Source organism: Watersipora subatra, chromosome 1 (assembly GCF_963576615.1).
Source record: "Watersipora subatra chromosome 1, tzWatSuba1.1, whole genome shotgun sequence".
Taxonomy (NCBI): domain Eukaryota; kingdom Metazoa; phylum Bryozoa; class Gymnolaemata; order Cheilostomatida; family Watersiporidae; genus Watersipora; species Watersipora subatra.
The window spans coordinates 73383884-73397260 of NC_088708.1; the positions used below are offsets into that span (position 1 = coordinate 73383884).

The 13377-nt window shown below is 35.2% G+C and overlaps 1 protein-coding gene across 1 annotated transcript; it reads right to left on the bottom strand.

Moving 5' to 3' along the window:
• Nucleotides 1-112: 112 nt before the first annotated feature.
• Nucleotides 113-3811, bottom strand: LOC137410556 (interleukin-1 receptor-associated kinase 1-binding protein 1-like). The gene is made up of 3 exons (XM_068095993.1): nt 3553-3811; nt 1343-1530; nt 113-596 (listed from the first exon to the last, which is right to left on the bottom strand). Exons 1-3 carry the CDS (start codon nt 3808-3810, stop codon nt 353-355), a joined length of 690 nt encoding a protein of 229 aa, XP_067952094.1. The 5' UTR covers nt 3811; the 3' UTR covers nt 113-352.
• Nucleotides 3812-13377: the final 9566 nt, after the last annotated feature.

Genomic DNA, 13377 nt, shown 5'->3' on the forward strand with positions numbered 1-13377 from the left:
ATGAGTTTGTATGTGTACGTGTATGCCAACTATCAGCTACACCCGTGCTTCGTGAACCTTAAATTTGTATAGAAATGTGTTTAGTCAGATACAATATATTATCTTATTCTCAAACACCTCATAAAAATCTATTAAAGTGATGGTCATCAAATCTTAATAATCATATTTGATGGAATACAAAGGTAGAGCTGTTGCATCATTGTTAGACTGCAAAGTTAAGCACACCGAAAAGCTGTTTGAAGCCCTGAATAAGTTGAAATAAAAAGATAAAAACCAAAAGAACTGACTTCACGTGCACAATGAATAAATGATTAATGGAATAAATCTAAATTAGTGTTTTCAATCAACAGTATCAACTATTCTTTCTTGCGCGTAATTCAAACATAATCCTCACAGCACTTGCCATGGAAACACAGGCCCGCTGCCAAGATCCAAACTGGGATCCAGTGTTTATTTCATTAATACTACTGATAGGACTTTCTTCACACTCGAGTTGTTCAACAGAAATAGGAGGTCCTAAGCTGCCTTCGACTAGTCTCGCCATCTCCGATGCCTTCTTCTTAGCATTCTGTACAGCATTGCTAGCTGATTGGGATCTGAAATGACAACCTAGAAATATTCATATACTATTAATAGTTCAACTCTTATATACAACATGAAATTGATGAAGCCATCAAATCAAGAATTTAGATTTACAACCACAATCTTGCTGACTTTACATACTTATAACATTTGGAGCTCCCCATAGATATAGTAAGTAGATATGGTATAAGGTTTACTATATCTATGGTGCTTCCTATCATTAGCTCTTAGAAATTTTTAACACAGCCAAGCTCATCTTGTTTTTGCATATCACTAGTACATTACTAGTATATTACCAGTACACCCACTTTGTGACCCGCAACCCTTCAAATATGGAGTGTGATGTCTGCTTAGCTCACAGCAAGCAAAGGCTGTACATGATTTTAAGAGTATTGTTACACAAACAATGGCTCTGCGATCTTGGATGGAGTCTGGATGGACTTGTCTGAGTCCAGCGGCAAGGAAACCTTGACGACTGGAGACCCGCTTAGCCATGGAGTGCAATTTAAGGTTGGCTGTTATTCCCATCACCATCAGTGTACTTTTTGGGAATTAAACCTCAACCTGTAGTTTGTAGGTCAAGTATTCTAGACCACTAGGCTACAGTTGCCCTCTACATCCACTCCTCAGCACAAATCATCAGCTATAACAACTAGTAATACTCTCTGGTAAGTTTGTTTTAGCGGAACTAACTTCTTGGAAGGAGTAGACTACTCTCTATTAGAACCGTTTATTAGAATATCTCCAACATGATCTTTACCTGCCATGGGCTAGAGCTGAGGTGCTCACCGAGTATGACACTGGGGATACATAGACTGTATCATCCAACTTTTGGGTTAATGTCTCTCCTAATTCATAGAGTTTAGAAGCTTCTGTGGTTGTCACAAATATCTCTACAGTGTGAATGTAGCCTGACTCAACAGATTGAAAAGTCTTCATGTCAGTTTCCTGTTTGGTAAAATTACAGTTGATAGTATAAGCCATTATCAGGTTACATTTGGAGCAATGCAATTATGCATGCAGAAACTGCATAGCTGGCAGCACTCACTGGCTTGAACTAGCTTTTTACATGTAACCAGATTTAATAGATACATGCAAGGAATGATGCAGTTATCTGGATTATATCCACAGAGTTATCTAGCCTAGATCAAGTTTGCTCTGTTATATGGGTGATTACTAATGATCATCAATTAAACCATAGCCATTAAAGACAACTAACTGGTCAATGATCATCCGTGGAAATATGTATTAACTAGCCAATGAATGACTACCTAGTCAATGACCTTTCAATGAACTCCTAATTAGCCAATGACTATCCAGAGAACAACTAAGCAGCCAATGATCATCTAAAGAACTACTACCCGTAACTAGCCAAATCAATCAATGCACTCAAATTAATATATACATATGTAAATATTGCTAACTAATCAACGAAAAATGTCTAAGAAAGTCCATATTTGAGCTCTCCAATCTTTCTGCATACATTTTCTCATTTTCTGTCTGTTATCATACAACATCCACACCCTCCTACGTCCACTAAGCTACAACCTTTGTTCAATGGACGTTCACTGATATAGCATATCATGGCTAGAAAGCAGCTTGATAATGCTGTCAGTAGTGGTTATAAAACAGGGCTGAGCTCAACTAGATGAAATCGAGGGAAGCTAATGCGATATATTGTTCTTACATCACATCTATGATATGGTGTCTAATCAGACACGAGGCTTTGTAGATTTTTAAAGATTTAAAAATTTTAAAGATTCTAAAGATAATGAGTGCCTAGTTATAGAGCTATGGGGTGTTTGATGAAATTGCTTGTAGAACTACCAACAAGCACTAAAGAGCGATAAAAGGCCAAGTATTTAAAACAATGATTACCAGTTTTACCACCCTGCAATAATAATAAAACAATGCCATATTAAGAAGGTAACTTAGTATGTAAGTATAACGCAATGAACATTGAGTTGTTTTCTGCGACGGTAGTTCTATTGCTGGCAAACTTACCTAAAGTAGATTATTGCTGTGCTATTATGATCATAACTGCTATAATACGCGTGTCTGCGCTGTCAGGCGGAGAAAAGTATGCTATGATGGCACCAATACCAGCATAAAACAAGTCTACCTCTATACAGCTGGTGGTATCTGACAACATTGTGCCTGATTTGCACATGATACATGTACATGGTACATTGTACATGATTTTGTTACAAACATTTTATGCTGTTAACCATGCAACCAGAGGTACGAGCAAATGCTGGTCCATCCACAAACATGTTATTAAGATGAGAAGGAACTAATACTAATTACCCCTAATTAGTTAATTAGGTTATTAGTTCCTTCCCATCTTGGGCAGCCAAATGATAGAGAAAGTTTTCTCTCTAGGTTTATTACCGAAATACTTTTGGAAAATACTGTTCTTACTAAACGCTTACTTATGCTTTATCATACAGGGCTCTGGTGGAATGTGTTATGACCTCTTTTTACAAGCAGTTCACACAAAAAAGTGTGGACAAAAACATTCATAGACATAATCTGAACAAAGAACATAAACATAACGTCATCAGTGTACACTGAACACAGACTAAAAACTGAATCTAAATCATAGATATAAACTAAACATAGATCATAGATATAAACTAAATATAGATCATAGACATAAACTGAACATAGATCATAGATATAAACTAAATATAGATCATAGACATAAATTGAAGATAGATCATAGAAATAAACTAAACATAGGTCATAGAAATAAACTGAACATAAATCATAAAAATAAACTAAACATAGATCATAGAAATAAACTGAACATAGATCATAGATATAAACTAAATATAGATCATAGAAATAAACTAAACATAAATCATAGAAATAAACTAAGGACAGATCATAGACCTAAACTAAACATAGATAATAAACATAAACTAAACATAGATCATAGACATAAGCAGAACATACACTAATGTGTACCTGAATCTGACAATTCTGTATAGTCTGTTTGACGTAGGCCAGTCTTCGTTCCACACTGTCTTTTGCTTGAGAAACGGTTTGTTTCTGGCTGGTTATTTTGATGAGAAGATGACACAAGTCAGGGACAACCTTTACAACTCCAACGCCCTCTACATGCATTGTCCTTTGTAGGCTTCTACTCTTCTCTTCATCCTTTGGCACTGTCAGATAGCCTTTTAAGCTTTTTAACCGCTTACTGGATTGTTGATCTAGCTCCATGATCAACTGAAAATCAGCAATGGATTTCCTACTGATGCTGCATAGCTAAAACCTCTGTTCAACCAATAATGTAATTACAAATTATATCATGATATGCTCACTTTCAAGATTTTATAAACAGTAACAGATTACCATGTAGGTTCATAAGGCCGATATGCAACTGACTGAGCGAGAACTACAACAATGAACTCCAACAATGCGGAGCTCAAAATGACAGAAAAATGCAAACAAATCAAAATTATTTTGCTATTGCACCTATAAAATATTATTTATTTAAAACAAGTATGTGTCGTCATATCATTGTTTTTGAGAATCTTTATGCATTGCTAACTATGTGATTTATTATCTAACGTTATATAGCAAGCAGACCAGACAGTAGATAAGTGGACTAGAGGGTAAATGTGTGGACCAGACAGTAGATGAGTGGATCAAGACATAAATATGTGGATCAGACAGTAGATATGTGGGTCAGAGTGTAAATATGTAGACCAGACTCAATCTGGTCTACATATTTACATTATACTGATCTATGCTGAGATTTTAGATAGCATTTAGATTTTAGATTTAAAATCGAACTGTGTTGACCACTTGGGTAAATCAATTGTGGCGGAGCCTATCTTGGTTCTGTTATTCAAAACTGCTGACGGGCAGCTTGTTGAGCAAGTGATATAGAGAAGCAAAATATCAAAAAAGCAAAGAAGCTTCAACCACTCGTGAGAAATCTCAAGGATACAGAGTGCGCTTAGCCAAGGGAGTTTAGACTATTTTTTTAATTGAATACACTAGAAATTCCCCTGTCATACAGCCCACGACCAAAGTGATAATGGAAAAAGAAAGGGTATTGCCGGTTGAGAAATCCAATTTGTATTAGCAGTCAAATGGCATTGAAGTGCAATAGGAGAACTGCAATGGTAGCTGCAATGGTAGCTGTAATGTACTGAATGTACAACAAACAGCAATAATGAAAGGAGAAGATTATATGTTTATATATCTCCCCTGCAATAGGAGAAATGCAATATTAGAAGTAAAATGGCAAGCTGCTGTGTAATATACACAGGCTGGGTGGGCTGTATATCATTGGTCATAGCAACCAATATTAAAAAGTTGTGATATTTATCTAGCTTTCTGTATTTATATATCTAAAAAATTATGCTGAATTTAAAAATCTCAACAGATTTTAGCTGGTTGTCATAGAAATTGATGTATATCTATAAGAAAATGTAGGCCGATTACTTAATTTTGCAGATATTAAAAATGGCTTGGCAGTCCCGCGATATTGGGCACAGCCGCAGTATCATCAACAAAATCTTTAAAAAAATAGTAACAGTAACATATTGCACACCATCGGTCACTATATAATTTGATCTTGTACATTCGAATGATTATTCTTATAACTAAATCTTATAATAATTTTATAAAATCGAATAATTATTCTTACAATTAAATATTGTAATAATCTTATAAGCATCGTTAGAAAAATATCATCGTTATTTCCTTTACTTTCACTGCTTTGAACATCAGTTGGAATACCAATGTACTCATTATAAGTGTCCAAAATGTCAGAGTCCGGTAGAATCGGCAAAAAAAACACGATTACTTTTCAGTACTTCTACGTTAATTTCAGAAACCTTCAGCAATTGGACAATGCCATAGACGTGAAATTTGCACGTTTTTCTCGTGAAATGCGCACGACTTGATGGTTCTACTCTCTGTCTCATGGCCTTATCGGCGTTTCTTTGGTTGGTCTTAATTTTGATTAAAAAAGGCTTGTCAAGTTTTTATTTCGATTTTAGGCCAAATTAATCTGTCTATTTATGTATAATCCGTTCAGATGGGTTAGTTTTAGGATATTGCGTTAAATTTTCAAAAACTTGGTAACATATTTAAATATTTTTATATGTGTTTTGTATCAATATTATACTTAAACGACTCTACACAAAAATGGTTAAATTTTTTGATGGGATTTCGGTACAAGGCTTTGGTAACGGCCGTTGACGGATAATTTTTCGGGAGTTGTGTGCGCATATCACAAATAAAGCATAGCATGTGTGCGCATAGCATTTATCATAAAGCTCCCAAACAATCGCTTCGCTCGTGTTTGGTCATGGGGTTAGATGTCCCGCACACATAACCGATCCTGAATTTACTAGTGGCTTTTATAGTGGCTCCTAAATGTACTGATATCCAGCATGTGTGAGCATTAAGAAAGCACACACAAAACTAAGAACAATTACTCTTTGCTCATTTAGCTGTGGGCAAGTTTAGATGGACTTTCAAGTACCTAATTGACGTATTGCGTGTCAGTTAGAGCCCTGTATTTAATTTTAAAGTAGTACTTCTGAAGAGAAAGCCGGCAAACTAAATTTTATGACAAGTTTTGTAACAATGTTATTACATACTTATCATGCAAGACTGCTAAAACACTGTCAAATGTTTCATTTAGATTATGAGTGTTAATTATACTTTGATTAGAAGATTATTTTTATGTCAACTCATGTCAGGATCAATATTACATAAGATTGCTAAAAGGAGAATCAAAGGGCAACATGCATAACCAAAACAAAAAGGAAACATTGTAAAAGCTAAAATGTGTTATATGAATATACAAATAGACTTGAGATCATTCATTGAATTGACAGTAAAAATTGACACCCCATGCATTTTGAACTAGCTCACTTCACGACCAGGACTTTTTATATTTATTCCTCATTTGTAGTTAATAGTCTGATATATGGACAGATTACTGCCATTCAAATGAGCATCAAAAATTTGTTAGTTCAAAGGCTGTTGTCAATTATTAAAATTGATAGCTACCAAAAACTTTATATTCCTATTTTTTTTAAAAGAAATCAAGCTTTAACTTTTACTTAGTGTTATCAAGTTTCTTTTAAACAGCTTTTCCTAATCTTTTGACTATTGAGCTGCTGAAATATTAACAAATTGCTACATGTCAAAAACTTCTAAGCAACTATAATATAAGTTCAGATATATATTTTTGCTAAACATAAAAAAATTGGACAAATGATGTTGTTCTTTAGCCTTTATACGATCGTTATAGATTTGCTAAACTCAGCTACATGTATTTCTAATAGCCATATGCATCATGCTATCCTAGGATCAGCATGGTAATACGTAAGCCAGCTTTTATGAAAAGCCAATGGACTATCATATAACACTGTATATAAAGATATGCAAGTCAGTGTATAACAGGATGGGTAAGAATATGTAACAAAAAAAGATACCCTAGTGACAGAAGAACAAAGAGCACAGAGCACAAGGTATGGACTGCAAGCAATGGAATTACAAGACTGAGCATTACGTTCTTGATCGTCATTAAGAACGGTGTAGTAACATTAACTCAAAAGCATAAAAAACAACTTGAATTGATAAACCGTAAAGCCTATCAATGGGGCTTCCGCAATAGGAAATATGACAAAATCACTGACCAAATGGATATGAATGATTGGCCTTATCTTGAATGGCGTCGCAGACTTACTGACATAGCAGTAAGGGAAAAAATTCTAAGTAAATCTGTTTCAGTGGATACTGAATTTTCTGTGCAGCATTGTGAGGCATACCCGTTTACTCATGTAGGTAGAATTAAATCCCACATAAATACACAGACTAAGAGAAACTGCTTCTTTCATCGAACTGCATGATTATAACATATTGCCTTGTTTTACAGTCTTTAACCACTTGTATACTAGTCACTAACACCATCTGGCAATCTAAAGTTTTGAAAAAACTTATTGACCCCAATCTCTAGTTCTATAAGATATCACAATAAGGCTTCAGCACAGGAGCGGATGTGATTAGTGAAAAGAACTCATCTCTGTGCAGCTTTAGCTTGCGTAATAAAGAGCCATACTCATTCACCAGTCACCTTGCTTGCATCAATTATAGTTGTGCATGAAAGCTATCACTCATTCGGTATAAAACAATTTGCAACCAGAACCCACTTGCAAGTGGATAGTCAGCGCGGACTTCCACAACACGTTATTAGTTGTTAGCCTCTCGAGGTTTGCTTAGTTCTTTTAATTTTAAACGAATTTTGACAAGCTTACTTAGTCAGCTTTGAAACCAGCTGTTAAATTGAACAAATCATTAAAAATTATTACTACACAATAACTCTAAAACAGGACTTAATCAAGTACAGCAATCGTGTTATCAAAAATGTATCCCTGCTTATCCAATATACTTGATTATTTTGAAAATGTTTACAAATGTTACCATTGACATAGATTAAGATTACACGTTAGCAACACGTAAATATGCGTTCATCTACACCCGTACTACAGCTTCAGACCCATGGTACCAAGCGAAGCGGTAGTAACGAGTGCAATTGTCGTCTATTATTTTGAGCGCCCGCCCTCCCTTTAGTTCAATCCTTGCCATAATTTGATATAACGTTTTTGTTTTAATATGTATAGTACAAAATCAATAAGTAAAATTGATGTGGTACAGACGTACTTTTGTTCATTTTAGTATGTTCACGCTCAGCCGAGTTAAGCTTAAAAAAATTTGAATTAATTCGGCGCTTTAGTCATTGCAATGCTACAGCTCAAACGTCAATTTTAGCGTCAAGATTTTTATAGGACACAACAACAACTTGCGAGTTAAAAGTATCGTCACCGCCTAAAATACATGTTAGGCTTAAAATCGAAACTTAATAGTCGTAAAACAATAGCATAACGTTTGTAATTTTAGCATTCGTTCATGCTCATCACGAAATCTTGATTTAAAATATAAAATGCAAGTTTTCATTCTGTTTTCAACACTCAGTCGAAGTTCAATAAGCAAAAGAGGTGTTAGGCATTCGTGTATTGTTCAAAACGTTTCTTAATATTTAAAAATACTATCAATTAAATGAGCTTACGAATGCCTTTTGAGCATACTAATGAAGTAAAAAGAATTGAAAAATTCTAGGAGGTAACTGCAACACCCTGAAGGTTTGCATACTGGCTGATTTGATTATGGACTGAGCCTTAGCTCATGGCTGATTTGGACCGCAACTGGCTCAGCTGAATTGGACCCACGACTGGCTCGAAAACTTGGAAAATTGGCCGGCTTGATTTTGACCAGTCTGGCCCAGCAGAAGCTGGGCCGGCTGTCTTGGACTAAAATTTGACCCGGCTGAATTAGATTGAACACTGGCATGGCTACATTGGACATGCTGGTTTTCAATGCTCAAAGTGAGCAAATAGCTCGCTCACGCTCATCAATTACAATAGCTTAGCAACGCGATGCGCCGACAATTTGAGCACAAGAACTTATACTTTTATTTTTCCAACTGCCTGGGTTATTTAAACAAATGCAAACAGGTGATAATATCTACTGCATTTTCACAGAACACTTGTTCAGCTAGGTTAGTACACTTGAGTAGATACAGCTATGGTTCCGCTGCCTTTTACCATTTGTATGTCACCTTGAGTTACAGATTAGCCGAACCCGTGAGTCATCTCATAAAACCTCGGGTAACTAAAGCTTTGAGATGCTGACCAATGCCACGGTTTGTAAGGAGAGAATGGCAGGTTTAACTAGTTTGCTATACCAACTAATCTGCTGATGGCTAAATTAATAATGACTTCCCAAGTTGATTAGAACCAAAACAAATGCACAGCAAAAGCAGACTGCTCCAAATGTTCAACACACATGCCTTATATACAAAAAATAACAAAGCACAAGTAGTTGGTTGAAAAAAATCTAAATTGAGTCTGCTGCTATAATTGATTCATGTACATAATCCTGAAGTTAAAAAAGTGTACATAAATCATCCGATGGGGTGCCACTATAAATAAGTGAGTCAACATTTTAATGTTCATTCCCGATGCTTACACTAGTGGTATCTGTAGTACACCTGCCTATTAGCTATAAATGCTGCGCACATTGTATGGGGCTTTCACTGGCAGTTGTGGTGTTATTCCGTATGGAATTTTTTTACAAAATGAAGGGTCTCCATGACCCTAAAAGTCATGAGCAGCTCCTCCACTGTTGAGTTTGCTGTCCTCAATGCTGTGCTCAAACATCTTTTCGGAGTGCGCTGAAGGGACACCAGCTGGAAGAACACTCGAAGAACATGGCATGTCCGACTGAAACTCCTCCCAGTTGTGGTAAATCTCCATAGAGGTCTCATCTGAAGTCTCTAGAGAAGCTTTCCTGCAAGCGGAATGACACTCACCCTAGTCGAAGCCATCTTTCTTACTCAACTGGAAAGCACTCTTGCAGATGTTCGCTGTCTCCGCAGCAACCTCGACAGCCCGGAAAGATCTACAGACCTGAGCAAAAGCCAACAATAGCTTCTGTTGTTGTTCTGCTGATGGTTCCTTCCGAGATCTTTAACTCGGACTACATCTTGTAGTTCCACATTGACGTTTTTCTCAAGACCATTTTCGGTGCAACAGCTTTGCTTAAAATTATGGCCCTTCTTGCTATCGCCGCTTACTTCACTAGAAGCAATGCAGCAAACACTCCAAATCAGACTAGTTGTTAATTGCTTACAGCTTTTAAAGATTGTGTAGTGCTTGGTAACAGTGGTAAGCAGTGCAAGCCTGGAACAATAGCTTGAATATTATTATTAGTAATACCTGAATTTTTGTCAAAAGACTCATGTTGAGCAAAAACGTTAAATTATATCATTACATCGTATTTTGGCTAAAGAAATTTTGAATTTTACACTGAAATTTCAAAATTGAACAGATGACGTGACCGTTTTCAGTTGCAGAAAGTCTGTAATAACAATATATAGCCGAAGTTGTTTTTTCAATTATTCTCACCCGGATGTGAAGTTAATAACACCTACAAAGCAATAATTTAATGGATAGCTATGCAATGTGCACAATGACTATTTTTAGCATTTTTTAAAAGTAAAAAATCATCTAGTGTAAATAATAAAATATTGACTAATTGCTAGCTTTGCTAAATATCGGCAAGAATACACCCATGAACAGTTGGGCCTACACAGTTGCTGGTGACAGCTAATCTGTGCACAGCCTATGTAGAAGTGAGCATGTTATTCAATTATTACAAATACACAAAAGTATTATGTACGCTACATCTGTGAACTCCATAATTTAACGTAGTAATTTAATCCATAGTAATCGTATTTGCTTTTGTCAATAGTAAATGAGGTCGCATCATCTTTAAAATATTAAGCTAGTCAGTTTTATGTGAGAGCTTTGTCGACCACCTCCCAACACTAGCATTTTAGCGGATTGGAAAAACTCACTAATTCGTTTGTAGCACTACCATTATTGTCAGCGTGCCTTTACTCTTCATTTAGTTGTATGTTCATAAGAGGTTGCATTAATCAACTGATGGGCAATGTATTCCAATATGTACATATTTTGAGAAGTTTTATGTTGGAATAAAACATACATTTTTTACTGTTTTTATGATATTGTCATAAAAAGTCTTAAACTGCAGTAATTGTCACTTGTTCACAATACAGATTAGCCTACACTAAAATATTATTCTGAAAATTTTAATGTTTATAACTCTTGTAAAACTCTGCAATAGTAAACTTAAATTGCTAAATTGTACTTTTAGTTGCCAAGTCTTTTTCATTCACATGGCTGTAAATGCAAGTTTTTTGCCCAGCCCTACTCTATGCCAGGCAACCGCGATAATAAGGTATGAGCCACAATGAAAGGTGCAAACACTTTTGTTTCGATGTGACATAATCTACCTGCTGCTAAGAGTGTAGTAAACTTGAAATACATACTAGAATTTATTTGTGTTGCTAAAATGTATAATCTAAGTATGAAAACTCAGACATCTAGTCAGCATGAAAGGATTTTGAGACCTGACTAACACACATACAATGAAAGACGCAATTATGTTTAGATAGGGCCTAACCAGCGTTTTTTAGATCCTAAACATTTCATGAACGTTGGGTGAATTCTTTGTGGTATAACCCAGTCATTCCTAACGCAGCCATTCACTTGGAGTATTTTTGCTTTATAGCTATTGGATTTTAAGTTGTGATTCAGTTTCATCAGAATATTATTCACCTGATGTTTGAAGCATGAGATTTTTATTCATCAAACTATGTAATACAAAGACGTTCTGCTATACAAACTTTGATATATGGGGACTGGGTGATGTCTTGTAGCATTCTTTTTTGTAGGAAAAAGCTTTGGGACATACTGACTGTTTACTTGTACCTACTACTTAGGTTCAAATTTCTTCTTATTTTCCATATTCCCTTGTCATGGTTCTGTTTTTGCCTACTCGACAAAAAAAAGCGAGGAAAGGCTATATGAATGTAACAAGATCATGAATGTGACTCATTGAATCCACAAATGAGAATCAGACACAAAAGAACAGCACATAGCTTGCTGGCAAAAAGTATCATGTTTAAAACTTCTGAAAACAATTTTTTCTGCAAGAGACTCCAAGCTTATTTAAAAAGTTGTCAAAAGCATTGTTTATAAAAACATTTGTAGAATAAATATGGTATGCCATATTACTTCAAGTTTAGAAATCCTTGATTGGCGAGCTCAAGTTTTTCCACTAATTCTATTACGTCTATTTAAATATTGCTACTTTCTATCTCTTGTGGAAGTTAATTGCTCTTTTGAAATTCTACTAGCAGCAATAACTCTAGCTAGAGTCGCACAAAACAGCTTGAACTATCATGCCTGAGCTAGATGTAATGCATGCCTGAACTATATTTATCAACACAAACTGATGAGCGGCAATAAGTCTGAAGTTCTATGCTAGTAGATTGAGGTGCATGAATTGAAAGAACGCAAAACTTAGAATAAAATAGTGTGAGTAAATCCGTTTCTGTACATCTAGCTATTTTGTCAACAGAGCCTGTGCTCTATAGAGAATATCAGTATTAAAATATAAAAATATGATAGAGATTAACTTCGGCACAAGTTATATATTTGTTCTTAACTGTTTTGAGCCGGAATGATTGAATGAATAAATAGTGAATGAATAGTAATATTCAAGTATAAATGTACTATGCAGAATAATAGACCACCCCTCACTTCAGCTTCCAATGTACTACAAATTAAATCAACAAGGTTTACAGTTAACCTTTAGCTAGGTTGAAGAGTTAGCTTTTAAAATCGATACTAAAGAATATTCTAGTGATCTAAGATGCTTTTCACTGACTTGTGTAAAGAACCAGAACTACCGTATGCAATGACTGACAAATAAACAGGCAAAGATTGTACAATACTGTACACACTATTAGCAAATAAAAAAAATGACTATTGTTTAGAAAATGAGAAGTATTTCTGAAAAAAATGAGAAAGCCGATAAACTACAAAGATCTTTTGTTGACCCAGTGTTTAAAAGTGCTTCATAGCTTTATTAAAAATAGAATTTTGGGGATCACCAATGATCTGGGAAATTTTGCATTATAGAGATCATTGTATTCTCACTCACGCAAATAAAACACTGGTCTTGAACATGTTACTACAATATACTTTTATATATTTTGGAAGATCATTTTTTTTGTTGGACAATTATAAATAAATGTTACTATGGAGCAAAGTTGAGTCTAATTATATAATAAATTGTTGTGTATAAACTGAGATGACGTAGAATAAGATG